At 38.8% G+C, this 14165-nt stretch overlaps 3 protein-coding genes across 6 annotated transcripts in view; all 3 read right to left on the bottom strand.

Moving 5' to 3' along the window:
* Positions 1-377: 377 nt before the first annotated feature.
* Positions 378-4311, bottom strand: si:ch211-286b5.4 (afadin- and alpha-actinin-binding protein B). 3 transcript variants are annotated; one of them, XM_042429145.1, is made up of 13 exons: positions 4136-4311; positions 3911-3972; positions 3623-3732; positions 3480-3548; positions 3267-3390; positions 3106-3184; positions 2899-3019; positions 2229-2382; positions 1936-2036; positions 1687-1848; positions 1277-1391; positions 1010-1205; positions 378-654 (listed from the first exon to the last, which is right to left on the bottom strand). In XM_042429145.1, exons 1-13 carry the CDS (start codon positions 4294-4296, stop codon positions 564-566), a joined length of 1545 nt encoding a protein of 514 aa, XP_042285079.1. In that variant the 5' UTR covers positions 4297-4311; the 3' UTR covers positions 378-563. The 3 variants fall into 3 exon arrangements, with proteins under 3 accessions (XP_042285079.1, XP_042285083.1, XP_042285081.1); XM_042429149.1 differs by having other exon boundaries at positions 1037-1205; XM_042429147.1 differs by having other exon boundaries at positions 1010-1196.
* A 1967-nt stretch (positions 4312-6278) lies between these two features.
* Positions 6279-9401, bottom strand: si:ch211-286b5.5 (uncharacterized protein LOC100003596 homolog). 2 transcript variants are annotated; one of them, XM_042429159.1, is made up of 3 exons: positions 9206-9401; positions 8516-8642; positions 6279-6638 (listed from the first exon to the last, which is right to left on the bottom strand). In XM_042429159.1, the coding sequence occupies exons 1-2, from the start codon at positions 9293-9295 to the stop codon at positions 8517-8519; spliced, it is 216 nt and encodes a 71-aa protein (XP_042285093.1). In that variant the 5' UTR covers positions 9296-9401; the 3' UTR covers positions 6279-6638; position 8516. The 2 variants fall into 2 exon arrangements, with proteins under 2 accessions (XP_042285093.1, XP_042285085.1); XM_042429151.1 differs by having other exon boundaries at positions 6279-6643; positions 9206-9400.
* A 2563-nt stretch (positions 9402-11964) lies between these two features.
* Positions 11965-14165, bottom strand: part of LOC121905209 — a 76009-nt gene continuing 73808 nt past the window's right edge. The window contains exons 56-60 of the mRNA XM_042423294.1: positions 13808-13959; positions 12735-12977; positions 12466-12625; positions 12278-12353; positions 11965-12177 (exon numbers count right to left, since the gene is read on the bottom strand). Coding sequence (XP_042279228.1) covers positions 12158-12177; positions 12278-12353; positions 12466-12625; positions 12735-12977; positions 13808-13959 — 651 coding nt within the window. The 3' untranslated portion in view covers positions 11965-12157. The remainder of the gene's footprint in view (positions 12178-12277; positions 12354-12465; positions 12626-12734; positions 12978-13807; positions 13960-14165) is intronic.

The following is a 14165-nucleotide window of genomic DNA, read 5'->3' as shown; positions in this document are numbered from 1 at the left end:
GTTAAGAAAGGTTAAATATTAACCAGTAACACCTGATTTCATCAAATGCACCTTTAACTAATTTGCATAGAAGCTACAAATGGGTGCATGAAGAAAGCAGTCAGTTATCATATAGCCACAATAACCTACTGTATATAAATTATTAGGCCAACCAAAGTTATGACAAATTTAATATACTACATTTAAATCTCCTGGTTTAAATAACTTTCCTGGTTTGAACATAAATAAATAACACATGGACAATATGTCAAGCAAATACAGTTTGTAAGATGGTGATTGCATGTTATATTCTGCTCTACTCTGTCACAACAAGTACTATGTAAAAAAACATGACTTAGGAACTATTTTTAGCCAGAGGATAAATTACCCAACAGTAGTCATAATAAGACAGCTTATTTATTGGCAGTATTAGTTCATAACAAGCCAAAAATCAATTTTATTGTATTTAATAGCATCACGTCAAAGTGGGAAAATAAAAGCAGATAAAAATAGTCTATTACTTAAACCAAAAACAAACAAACAGGAAGATCGTTTTTAATCACCATCTATCATCAAAAATGGTATTAAAATGACCAGTCCAAGTGTGGAGCTTGAGGTGGGTGCACCATCCTGTCTGTTCCGACACCCCATGTCTCTGACTGGTGATCACCATCTCTGACAGAGGGAGGAATGAGAGATGGCAAAGTAACAGTGGTAATGGAGAGAACATAAAATCAAAGTTAGTTTTAAAAGAACATTAACAAAAGTGCAAACTGAGCTTTACATGGAGCCAGATTTGAATCACCAGAGTATTTGTTTGTTTTCTCAGAGCCACACAGAGACTTTACTCATTAAATTAGTGCAGATAGTCAGGGATGAGAGATTTGATGGAAACCAGTCCCATAAGGGCCAATCAAATAACATCTGAGCAGCTAGTTTGAACCTTTGAAAATTCATGTATGAACACAGGTAAAGAGCGCTCATTTTTTTTGCTTATGTATACTGCTATCAAAATTGGATGTACAAACACCTGCTATAAAATCTGGTCTTCACTAACCGACAGTTGTATGACAGGTTGAGGGCAGAGTAGAGCTCAGGAGTGCTGGGGGTTTGAACTCTGACTCCTCCCTGATGTAATCCTGAAACAGCAGCGGGCCCCGACTCAGTAGACGATGGAGTAATGGGAAGACAGCCAGAGATGTTGTTGGGCCCCAAACCTGAGAAATCTGGAGTCAAATACACACGCTGTGTCTAGGGATTTTGGAGTGAAATAACTGCAAGAGACCTTCATACTCACTGAGGGCAGTGCTCTCTTGTCTGTTGCTGCTTTGTGCTTCTTTATCAAATTGAGGTGAGTCACATAGATACTGCTGCTTCAGGAGAAAAGCCTTCTGTTGCTCAAAATCACGACGCTGTAGACACACAAAAACCCCACATAATTTACAAAGTAATAAGCAGCGTTTTAAACCAGAATGATCTGCTCTTGTGCATGAGGAAACTTCCGCAAATGTATAATACACTTTTTGCTCTTAGACAGTGAATTCCTCACATATTTTGACTCTAACTCACATCCCCCAGCTTTACCTTATTACTCAACATTTGTTTTATCTCTCCAGCATTTTCAACTCACACCATATCACAAAATGATTCAAGCAGTGGTCGTATTATGCTTTAAAAAGACAACAGTCTGCCTTATTTTCTTCTCACCTCATGGCTCAGTCGTATTGCAGCATCAGTGAAGGACTGCCTCTCCCTTTCAAAAGTCCGCCTCTGATGATCGAGCTCTGCCCAGCGCACCTGAAGACGCTCCCACTCTTCCAAAAAATAGGAATCAGCCAGCTCAGAGGGGACAGGTGATGCGACGCTATCCTACAGACAGAAACCAAGGAGAGTATTTAAGTCCAACAGTGGCAATAGATCACTATGGGAGAGAGTGTGTGTAATAAAGAATCATACCTGCAGCAGTTGCTGTTGTAGTTTGACAAGCTGTTGACTCGCCTTCAGTTCGGTTTCTAGTTGAGCCAGAAGCTTGTCATGGTCAGTACCAACAGTGTGGCCTACACACAAACAACAAAGATCATATTCATTATACTGATGTTTCTCAAACATAACGGAAGGAAGCAAAAACAGGAAGACTTTGTCTGGGAAGTTGAAGACAAACCTACAAAGTTTAATCTTTTTTTTTAGTAAATGGTGAAAGAGAACATATCAAATAGTCACTTTAAAGATTATTCAATGGGGATTTTTACCTTCAGATAAGACGTCACCCAGTCTCCTCTGCACCAGTTTCCAACTCTGAACCACACCTCCTGTCACATGGTCACCAAGCGCCACCTCAGCTTCATCCAACCTTTTGTCTTCATTTTGGGCCTCATCCTCAACATCCACAGTGTCTGACAAGGTCTTACAAAAAAAAAAAAAAAAAAAGGTTAGTCTGGTTTGTTATGTAGAATACATACATTAACTTTCAACACTGAGAGTTCATTCAACCTTGGAATCAGTACTTGACAAAACACATCTCACCACAAGTTACCTTTTTGTAGCTGTTGTGGAGCTTTTGATCTATTTTCACAACATTCCTCAGCAGATGTTTGCTCAGAAGTTGACGTTTTCCATTTTTGCCATTTTTCAGGACACTTTAAGGACTTCTTATCCAAGGTGGTGTTCAGTGAATGAATGTTTAAATTAATTGTTTTGTTAATTGCAGTTTCCAAGGGCAAGAATGAACTTTTAATCTAAATTTTAGGCCAAAATAACCTAAAAACTGCTTATATTTTCATATATGATCAAATGCTCCAGAACAGCTGTCCTTTTTAAAGTCATCCTTTTTTGTTCACTTAGTATTTGGCAAATGTCTCTTAGGCCCACAGACTGATGCCAGTTATTTACCAGCACAGGAAAAGACTCTTCTTTCCTCACCTGCTCCATGTCGACTCTGAGTGCATGGAGTAAAGTGGTGAGGCTGTGGCGCAGCTTCATCGCCTCTCTGAGCTCTGCTTCTCTGCGCTCCAACATCAGACGTAGTGTTGCCTCCTCTCTCCTACAAGGTGGAGAGAGCGACTAAAGATCAGAAAGAGGCAGAGGGCGCATTTGTAAGCAGACAGTGCATGACAACAGCCACCTTACTTTGCACTAGGCCTGAATGATTTGCTTGGCTGTTCTCTTTTGCCTCGAACTCCAGGTGGAAAGTTCAGCACCTCGATGGCTGGATAGAAAAATGCAAGGTGGTAAATGTTGAGTGTTGTCAGTATGTGAGAGAGGCAAATATGGGACAGAGTGAGTCTCACAGGGTCCTTTCTCTCTGTGTCTGTCAGTCAGCTGTGACAGTCGCTCCTTCAGTCTGTTGCTGTGCTGCTCTCGACGCCTCAGCTCTGCGTCCTGCTGGTTACACCGCAGCTGCAGGCGGGTGCACTGGAAAGAGGGTAGAGAGGATTTTCAGGAGGAGGAGAAATAGTGTAAAGGTATTCAGATAGTTATATATTCCGCAATATGCGCCTCACTTTGGCCCGTTCACATCTCAGCATGTCCTGAAGCCTGGCCACATGCTCATCACTTTCTTTGAGTTGCTCCTACAAGATAAGATTTTTTTTCCACAGAATTAGAAGTACTAATCATTTACTTGAGTCATTTAATTTTTACTCACCCTGAGTGAGTCTCTTTGGTCCCTGTGCTCCTCCCTGTCAGCCCACCAGGAGGCGCTGTGAGAGAGCTCAGTCAGAGGGTTGGGGCTGGGGTCCCTCAGCAGAAAGGAGTCTGTAGTAGAGCACAGGAGCCAGGAGAAAGAAGGCCACTTAAAGACAGGATGACAGTGGTGATCAGAGGAAAAGGAAGATGAGACTGTGAGTGTGAATGTATATATTTTATTTATTATTCTGTTTGAAGCAGTGTGGCCCTTTGGCTCATGTATCAGGTAAAATACAGACACTATTACCTGAGTACTCCTGGCGTCTTCCAGCCCTCCTCTGACCAAACCTGGAAGACATCTGGGCACCACTTTCACATTTTATCAACAAACGGACATTTTACTCACATGCAAATGTAACTGGTGTGCAACAGGTTCAACACAATAGGTGCACTCATTTCCAGGATAACATGCCTCTTTGACGCCTTTAAAAATTACAAACATGGATGACCCCACACATGTCTGTTACCTTACCTGAGCAGTTCACTTTCCTCAGACAGACGCTGCCTCTTATACTTCCAGGTGATGGCACTTCTGCTAATTACCAGCGACAATGAGCGTGCAGCCGCACATTGTTTTTGAGTCAAACTGCTTTCTACCAAACTTTTACTTGGTTTTGATATGGTTAACTTCATTTATTTAAGAGTTTGTGGACTCAATTCAAAGTAACATCTATGATGGGAGTTCATAAATTGGATGGATGTTCATAATCCCAAACACAATGAGATTTACACGCTCAGCTGATGTAGGTTTAGATCGGTATTGTTCCAAATTTCTCACAATGTCATTATTGAGAGATCTGGCACCTGTCAGGTGAATTTGAGCATGGATTAATAAAGCAAACACACTGAGTGTTTTCATTAAAAATACTACAAATAACTATATAAAAGTCTTACAAATCTTCCAGGACCATGTGTGTTAAAAAAAAACCACACACACTGTGTCCAAAGTTGACTGATTTGGGTTTAGATCAGCATTTCTTGTCCCACAGTTCTCATGTCATTATTAAGGCATCATCTGTCAAGTACTAATTGATGAATGGAAAAAATGTCACATAAATGATAGTTTTTTCATTAAAAATACTACAAACAGCAACACATAACACTTAGAAATCTTCCAGGACCCTGTGTGTAAAGTTAAAAAAAAAACCTCCCGAAGTTGACGAATTGTAATTTACATGAATCCATAGTTAGTGAATGGTTTTGCATGTCAGGTGTTATCCTGTAGATTTATGACAGTGTGGCCTGACGTTCACCATAATCACTATTTGTGAGTTACTAAACCATGATTTAAACAAATGAACTCTATCCAGCAGTTTGCATATTCTTGGAAATGTTGCCATATCTTTCAGTTTACAATGAAATCAAACCAAGAGGCTCAGTACAACCTCTACGTAGCCTCTTCATTCAGTTGTTTTGGTAGCAACAACAAACTGAACCGTGTATGAAACATGTCTCAGAAACAATGTGTTAAAAACAGTGATACTTTCTTTTTTCTTATTCTATTTGCAGAAAAGATTGATACATATATATATAAAAATCACATACAGCAATTCCTCAGTGTCCCAAAAAGAAGTTTAATTTCTAAAAGGTTGCCCACAGTAGCAAAGTTAAGAAAGATACAGGCTAACAGTAGTAAAAATTTTGGTTGATTGGAATATGATTCCAGTGTGGAAAACAATTAATGCAACAAGTCACTGCAGCATGATTCATTAAATACAAACAATATTTGGAACTTTTGAACAGAGATATTAAAGTTGGCTTTTTTTTTTTTCTTCTAAACATTAAATCTGCTCCCAGGTTTCACTATCCAAATAGTGTAAGGCCTTGATGTGTGTTTTTTTATTTTTTTAAATTAAAGATAGTAACATATAGGCTAATAAAAGCAACCTTAACAGGCTGTTAAATATATACAGAAAATGGACGGGATGAAAGGTTATTCAACAATCACATGCCCTGCACTGATAGGGTTAAAGTCTGTACCATGTTGTTGTACCTCAGAATGGTAGAAACACCTTTACCATTGCCAGACAAATACATGAATGGTTTAAGACACTAATCAGTTAAGCTCAAAGGCTCTCAGTATGTCTGTTGGCCACATACACAGATAAGTCTTACTCTTATGTCTGTAGTGTTTTATGAAGACACACAATATGAAATACAGTGTGTATATAACACATGTTCTTATTCTTGAATGGCAACTGGTTTTTAATTAATGTTTGATTGATTCTCCACCTGCAGCACAAAACACAAGAGGAGGTTGCACTTTCAATAGCCAATCAAATGGGCTGAATTTCACTGACATAAACAGTAAATTGAGACCAGACATTTTTAGTGCTAGCTAAACCAAGAATGCCTTAATCATTAGTCATGTTAGTGTCAATAATAATTTCTGCCCATTTTTTTGAACATGTAGAGTTTGACCCTGCTTAAATGTAGGGCTGGGCAATATTATTATATTATATCGATATTATATCGATATTGTGATATGAGACTAGATATCGTCTTTGATTTTGGATATCGTAATATTGTGATATGGCATAAGTGTTGTCTTTTCCTGGTTTTAAAGGCTACATTACAGTAATTTTCTGAACTTACTAGACTGTTCTAGCTGTTCTATTATTTGACTTTATCCACTTATTCATTATATCCACATTACTAATGATTTATCAATAATTTCATTGTGTAAATATTCTGTGAGAGCACCAATAGTATATTGTTGCAATATCAATAGAGGTATTTGGTCAAACATATTGTGATACTTGATTTTGTCCATATCACCCAGCCCTACTTTAATGTAACAGATGGGAGTTATGATACCATTAGTTTTGGTAAACAAGTGGACCAATTCCCCTCCCGAACCCATCAGCCCCATGTCCCATCATCCCAAGAGGAGCTGCTGGCAGATCTACAGCGACATCAAGTAGAGGTGAAGACAGCCTTCGACGGATAAATACAGAAATCCTCCATGTTTCTTTCTGCTCTATGTAAAAAAGAGAGATAATAAGGAAACACTCATTAAAACCAAAATATAAAAAAGGCAGCTGTAAACCCACACAGGTATTTTTCACTTGTTTTGCCTGATTAGACCTCTGCTCATGGGCGTTTACCAAGCCCCCAGGAACAGTGCCGGGCTTTGAAGCCAATTTGACATAGCAGCCAAACCGTGTAATTCCATCACGTGATGCTATTGGGCCAAAAAAAACTCTTTCCCATAGACTTACATTGAAAGAGATGTCTGTAGATCAGCAGATACATTTTTTTGAGCATCACAACCCCTCTGAAATGACTCGTTTCACTATCAAAATTTGATCCATTCAGTCTGATCATAGACTGAATACAGCGTTGGGCCCCACCTCCAAAGCTGTATCCATTTCTCTTTATATATCCACGGCATGTACAGACTGAGCTTGAATGACATCTCCCTCACACTTTTTTTTAACTTTGTTGCACCTGTAAGGGCAGGACAACTTAGCAGGCCATATTTTTGGCATTTTTAATGAACCTGTACATAGTGGCTCACTGTCACAACTTACTGAAACACTTAAAGGACCAGTATGTAAGATTTAGTGGCATCTAGCAGTGAGGTTGCATATTGCAACCAACTGAATACCCCTGCCCTCACCCTCCCCTTCCAAGCGTGTAGGAGAACCCACAGTGGCCGCAAAACTCGTGAAAAACATGAAAGGCCCTCTCTAGAGTCAGTGTTTGGTTTGTCCGTTCAGGGCTACTGTAGAAACATGGCGGTGCAACATGGCAGTCTCCATGGAAGAGGATCCGCTCCCTCTATAGATATAATGGCCTCAATCAAAAGAAAACACAACAATTTTTATTTTCATTGGATTATACACTAATTAAAACATACTTATGAATACTATATTCCATTTCTGCCAAGTCTGTTCCACTAGATGCCACTAAATTCTACAAACTGCACCTTTAAATGCAACAGTGTCATGTTATCAGTAACACCTGTGCTTTTTACTGCTATTGACAAGTCAAACAACTGTTGTGAAAATGGCTTCGTCTTAATGGTACTTTGGTGACGTCACATAATTCCCTGCAATGCTCCCTCTAACGTCAACCTGAGCAGAAGTCCAATCAGCAATATAACTGAAAACACCTGTGTGGACCTTTAATATAGTAATGTTACACAGCAGTTACTATACTTTATAACAGGAGCACATCATCATATATACATACATATACACATATATATGTAACAACATATTCTTTTTTTTTTTTTTGTCTGTCCAACAGTCCAAAACTAGAAAATAAATCTCACATTTGAGAAGCTGTAACAATCCAGTGTTTGTCCTTTGAGCTTAAATTGAATTGATTAATTATCTATTAATCAACTTATTGTTTCAACTCTATTTCAAACTGAAGTATAATTCAAACTTATTCACATTTGCCTTTGGCTTCATGAGGTGGACAAGCATTTATATCAAAAATAAAGTACAGTAGAGAACAAATCATAGTAGAGCACAATAAATAGGCCTAAATAAAAATAAATAAATAAATAAACTATCAGCTTTATTAGAGCCAAAACAATTAGTCAGTTATTACTAATTTGATCAACAGAAAATTAATCTGCAATTTATTTTATCGTTAATCATTCAACAAGCATTTTCACTGTTTTCTGACATTTTGTAGAGCAAACGATTATTCGGTTTATTGAGAAAATAATCAGCAGATTAACCAAATAAAAAACAAAACAAAAAAACAACAGCCCTACATTCAACCCAGTGTAAGCTGAATGTAAAGGTTTAATTATTTTTTTCCCCTGTGTAATTAATTGCACTAGTGCAGCTTAAGTTCCAAGCTGAAGCCTCCATGGAGGAAAAAGCAGGCCTACCTCAGAACAGGGAGCAGGACTTGGGGGGTCGGAAGGGATTATCACTGGAGGGGACCCCGACCAGGAGAGGGTCCTTGGAGGCATTTTGCAGACAGAAGTTTCTGAGCTCAGCAGCAGCCTGGGACACCTGCAGAGCCAGACAAATGATGATGGCGTGTGTGAGAGAGAGCATAAACACAAAAACACGTACAGTAGATGTCATTCCCCAGCTGGCCTGCTGTCAAACTCTACTCTACCCAGCCGCACAATTACGCACTCATACTGACTAACTGACACTTTTTTTTGCATACAATTTGCAAGCTACGGCACAATACAAATGGGTGTGTCTACTATGTAACTTTTTGAGAGATACTGTCCACCTGTTTTCTTCAGATAACCTACAGTAAGAGGTTAAGCTTTGATAAACTTGTCATTTCTCTCAACCCTTGGACACATAAAGTGGCGGCGATTTTCCCGAACAGAAATAATTTAGCTGACAGCCATTAAACACGGAAGAAACTTTAAACTGCGCGTTGTTTAATCAGTCAGAAACAGGTTTTAATGTCATGTATGTAACGTTGGTGAGCACTTTATTGGCGATATGATGTAAGAGTCCACTCCCTGTCATTTCTGCAACAGTTTGTCTCCGCCATTCAGCAGCAGGTTCGCTCAGTCTTCCGTGTTTGTGTGTCTGTGTTGAGGGGTTCGTACCTTGATCCTCCGGATACTGGCCTCTAACCGGAGCTGCTTCACGGCCCTCTGAGCGATGATTAAGTTGTTGCTGGCGTTGTTGTTGGACATGACGAAGGCTGTCGGAAAAGAAAAGTTACAGGCTGTTTTATGTAGGCGGCCACCACCGAGCGGAAATTGACCCCAACTGCTCAAAAAGCCTTTAACCCGAGTGGGAAACGTTGGCCCTCAAGTGCCCCGCCCCCTCCGGACCAGCAGGCCATTCTATTGGGCTTTGAGCCTGTCAATCAAAAAAGTGCAGCAAAAGCCACGCCCCCTGTGTACACTGCCTTTATTATGAGTTTGAGCAGAGCAGGAGAGCAGACTGTGACCTTCAGCTGGAGGGTGAACAACCACAACACCAATTTGGCTTTATTTTAATACATTACATGTGAGAGTGAATTTTGTGCTGGGATTAATTGCAAGATAATTCAATGTAGTGATGGAGGAACGCATACTGACAAGTGTCGTGGAAAAATCTTCAAATGGGCCAATAAAACTTCAGGTCACCCACAACTCAGTATTAAACTCAAAACTTATAAGAGCAAAACTCAAACAATACACTGGAAGCTGGTAGAGTTCAATGTGAATAGGTTTACTGTGCATAAAGAGATACAGAGCAAACCGAGGCCTCTATCCCGGGATAAAGAAAAACCTAATACAAAATCATTAAACCTCACATTACATACTTTTCATAACCCCTCCTCTTGTGGAGCTTATTTTCTAGACTCCACCTCATTTTTTAGTTATATTCAACCATCTGGTCATTATTTCTGAGTTCATAAGTGACCTTGATGCTTTCTTGCTAACTCACTGGGAACTGTCTCTTATTGGCATAATGTCATTTTTGCACTCTCACTGGCACATTTGTTTGATCATGGAAAAGCAGTTTTCCACCACACAAGCACAGGACTGAAGTTGTACTGTGCTCATTCTAATAACAAGTAAAACCAGGAACAAGATCACCAATGTTGATACCACCTCATTATAATCATGGAATATTATAAAGGTGGATGCATTATTCATATTATATTTGAATTACCACAGAATAATTTGCTATTTAAGGTATTTCTCTAAAAAATAGTAATAAAGATAGAAAGATGAAATATATATATATATATATATATATGTGTGTGTGTGTGTGTGTGTGTGTGTGTGTGTGTGTGTGTGTGTATGTATATGTATGTATGTATATGTATGTATGTATGTATGTATGTATGTATGAAGTAAAAAGAGACAATGAATAGTAATATGAAGGTGTAAACAGATAATGTAAACAAGTGTAATGGAAAGTGAATGGAAGAATAAATAATGTAAAACAGTTCTGGGATCAGCAGCATTCTCTATTGATTACTTGATCACATGTGAAAGAGCTTTTAATGGTAAATAAAACATTTATTATGTGGTTTTCTGAATTAACAAGATAATTGCTGCATACATATACACAACAGCAGCAGAGAGTGTAGCACTGAGAACGTGATCTACAAAAGATGGGTCCATTTATTTGGTATTGATTCTTTTGATGTTACTATCAATACTGAAAACAGGACTCAATATCAGTAGTATTGATTGGGATTGATCTGCCCACCCCTAAAGCAAACATTATTTATATGGTACATTTCAAAGTGTCTTACAGGAAGAAGAAAAGTGGAAAGATTGAAATAAAAGAGATAAGAAGAAGAAAATATAGTAAGACTAAGAATCTACAGCCATGCTGGCAGCTCTGTGAGGTAGGGGTGGATGATGTATACCACAAAATTTGGGTGTAATCCAATACCAAGTAGTACCAGGACCATAATCACTGATACCAATATTGATACTTTTTGTTATTAGAAGCAGCACTATCATGTACTACACAACAACAGCAGAGCAGCAGAGAGTGTATTCACTAAGACGAGTGTTCATGTGCCAGCAACATGATCTAATGTCAGATGGATCCAATTTTTTAAGGTATCAGTCTGCTCACCCCTACTGTGAGGCTGTAATGCTAAATACTGTGTAAAAAAACTTTGATATCAGACAGATAAACCAAAATACTGGACAGATTGAAATGTTCACCTGATGATGGCGCCAGATGATAAGTTAAGGGATCTCTAAATTTCACAAGGAAAATGAAATGTCTGCACCAAATTGCATGGTGATCCATCCAAAAGTTGTCAAGACATTTCAGTCTGAGCCATAAGTGTCAACCTCATGGTGCTTCTAGATGAAAAGTCACGCAGTCACCAAAGTTAATAATCTTCATCCCATCGACACTGTGGATATCTGTACCAGATTTAATGGCAATTCATCCAGCAGTTGTTGAGAAATTTCAATCTGGACCAAAGTCATGCACCATGGTTTGGTTTTACGTTTTCTTTTTTAACTGCTGCATAATCCACCATCAAGGTTTTGTTTAAAAAAAGGTGACAGTTGACTCTATAATATGGAAAATCCGTTACTGGATCTAAAGTAGAGTCCATGCTATTGTTTAGAAAAAATGTCACAGAGGAAATGAATTGTAAACAAATGTAATAGAACTTTTTAAAAAAGGAAAGTGTTGATAATCACACATCATAGTTGTTTGATGGAATGAACAAGATCATTATAAATAACTGTTAAAGATGACAAAAAATGAATAGAATCAAATCACTATTGATGCAAAGATTTTGCTCTCAAAATTAATTTTTCCCCACAATTGTCACATTATGATGTTTCACAGATAAGGCTGTACTGAAAATAAGCACAGAGTAGAAGAAAAGTTTTGGTACCTTCATTTTTATTATGATTCTTACAGTTTATAGAATTGAAGATTAATACAATAGTATGGTGAGATTTAATTATTCAATGTAACCAGTTTTTTATAATTTTACATCTTCATGAATAATAAAAAAAAATCTTGAAACAAAATAATATCACAGTACAACACATGTGTGCATTGTTACTGTAACCAGTTTACTCCGGTGACTTGTCCCCTAAAGACAAAGACAAAAGAGAAAAACATGTCATTACTCCATATAGTTTATTGTGTTGAGACATCAGCTGCCCTGAGATCAGATTGTAATTCATACTCACAAATGATTGGTCCAATAGTCAGTGGCTTCATAGGAGCAGAGCTTGAAACGGAGCGATGTGTCCTCCTTGCACAAGGCTGCATGGTAGGAGAGGGTGGAAAAAATAAAAGATACCATTAAAACCTAGTGTTTAAGCAACACTAATTATGGATTGACAATGCTATTGATAAAGTGACATGTGTGACTCACTGGAACACAGGAGGAGCCCCTCTGGTCACACAGGCTGAGGCTGCAGTGAAGGAAAACATCTCGGTATTCACCCTGGAGCAGGAAGAACAGGGCAGAGAAACGAGCCTTGGAGGATGAGCCGCTCTCAACCACTGACACCTGTCTGCGGTCAGTGGGACACCTGGCAGAGAGGATGAAACGGGTCATCAGTTCCATTTCACATCGCCGTACATTTAACTTTTTCCCCATTTCCACTATACTCCACAGAGCATCTGCTGAGGGACACATACTTGTTCTGGATGAGAGAGTATCGCACAGAATCATCAGGGTTTGATGAATGAGTGGCGTAGCAGTCCTCCAGAACAGCTGCAAAGCTTGGATCTCTCTCGTCCACAGAGACCCCCACGTACAATGGTGAGCCCACTGGCAAGACAACCCGACCTGCTGGATAAGTCTCTGTGAAGTTGGAGTTGCGGAACAGAGACATGGAGGCTCTGGCTTTGGTACCCGAGCCTGAAATGCCACCTGCCAATCTGTCAAAAAACATGCTTTTTGTTACGAAAAACCAAGGCATTTCCCCAGCAGGCGTCTATTATTAGTTTATATCAAATAATAGGCAGCACCATAAAAATGTTCTGTCATTAAGTGTCAGCTAGATAGCTTTTTGTATAACCATCACACAGGCTTGTTTAGGTACATCCTTGCTGTGCTGTCTGAAGATTTTGGAGTTTTTGTGCTGTTGTGGTGCACCATGTTGTGTTTGTTAAACCATAATCAGCGGACGGACTGTTAACTTAGATGGAGGGATCAACTTTACATTACAGCATTATGAATATTTTATTAGACTGCTTGCTAAAAAAATATACTGATACTGAAACAGAATTTGTTCATCCCTTCAAAAAAGGAAAAATGTTACATGAACCACCACACTATCTATAATGGATTATTGGGACATCATGTATGTTCATGATGCTGTTACACGGTCTGATTGTTCTGTGAGTGACTGTCTCATTTTGTAATCTTATATATAAAATTGGTTTCATGGAAACTAAGAGGTCTTGATCACAGTTTTACGATTCTGCGTATTACAACTTGCAACACTGCTGTTCAGCATGATAGCCCTACAAGTCATTTCAAAAATATTACTATAATAGATTTTATAGACTCCCTGTGGTAGTATTAGAAAAGATATTGTAGCAGACAGCAATGTATGTTTACACTATAATGACTAGTTAAAAGCAACATAGACGTAGACAAGACCAACTTTCATCAGGTTTCCCTTAATTTTTGTGATGTGTCAAAATAATTTACAAGTGTAAAGGGTGAACAATGCCATAGTCCCCTTCAATAAAAGGTTACTCACGCCAGGAACGGTCTGATAGCCACATTCAGGCTGGTGTCTGTGTCCAGGGGATAGGCGCAGGAGAAGGGAAGACTCACAGGAAAGATGGAGGATGTGTTGGTCATTGGATAGATGAATAAACTGTTGGAGTAGATGGCATGTGTGTGGTTGGTCTGAAAGACAAGATGATTAAATTATCAGTCAGTTGAATGATTATGTCAGCTTGAGAGGGTGTGTTATTAGCAGCAGCAGTGCTCGGTCAAGCAGTTAAAAAAATGTCCTTTAGGAGGAGGACCTGGGTTCAAGATACTGTAAAATAATAAATATTTAGTCCCTGTCACTTCCTGCTGACCTGACCTCCCTGCAGAAGAGTAAGTGA

The sequence above is a fragment of the Thunnus maccoyii genome, chromosome 2, assembly GCF_910596095.1.
Source record: "Thunnus maccoyii chromosome 2, fThuMac1.1, whole genome shotgun sequence".
Lineage (NCBI taxonomy): Eukaryota > Metazoa > Chordata > Actinopteri > Scombriformes > Scombridae > Thunnus > Thunnus maccoyii.
This window is presented reverse-complemented; position numbering and strand designations above follow the sequence as displayed.

Excerpts from the sequence above, each read along its gene's own strand:
- si:ch211-286b5.4 (XM_042429145.1), bottom strand. The coding sequence starts at position 4,296 with ATGAAGTTAACCATATCAAAACCAAGTAAAAGTTTGGTAGAAAGCAGT. Across the intron at positions 3,020-3,105 it reads TCATTCAGGCCTAGTGCAAA|GAGAGAGGAGGCAACACTAC; the intron begins GTAAGGTGGCTG and ends TCCACCTTGTAG. Across the intron at positions 655-1,009 it reads AAGACCAGATTTTATAGCAG|AGATGGTGATCACCAGTCAG; the intron begins GTGTTTGTACAT and ends TCCCTCTGTCAG.
- si:ch211-286b5.5 (XM_042429159.1), bottom strand. The coding sequence starts at position 9,295 with ATGTCCAACAACAACGCCAGCAACAACTTAATCATCGCTCAGAGGGCC. Across the intron at positions 8,643-9,205 it reads CCAGTATCCGGAGGATCAAG|GTGTCCCAGGCTGCTGCTGA; the intron begins GTACGAACCCCT and ends CTGGCTCTGCAG.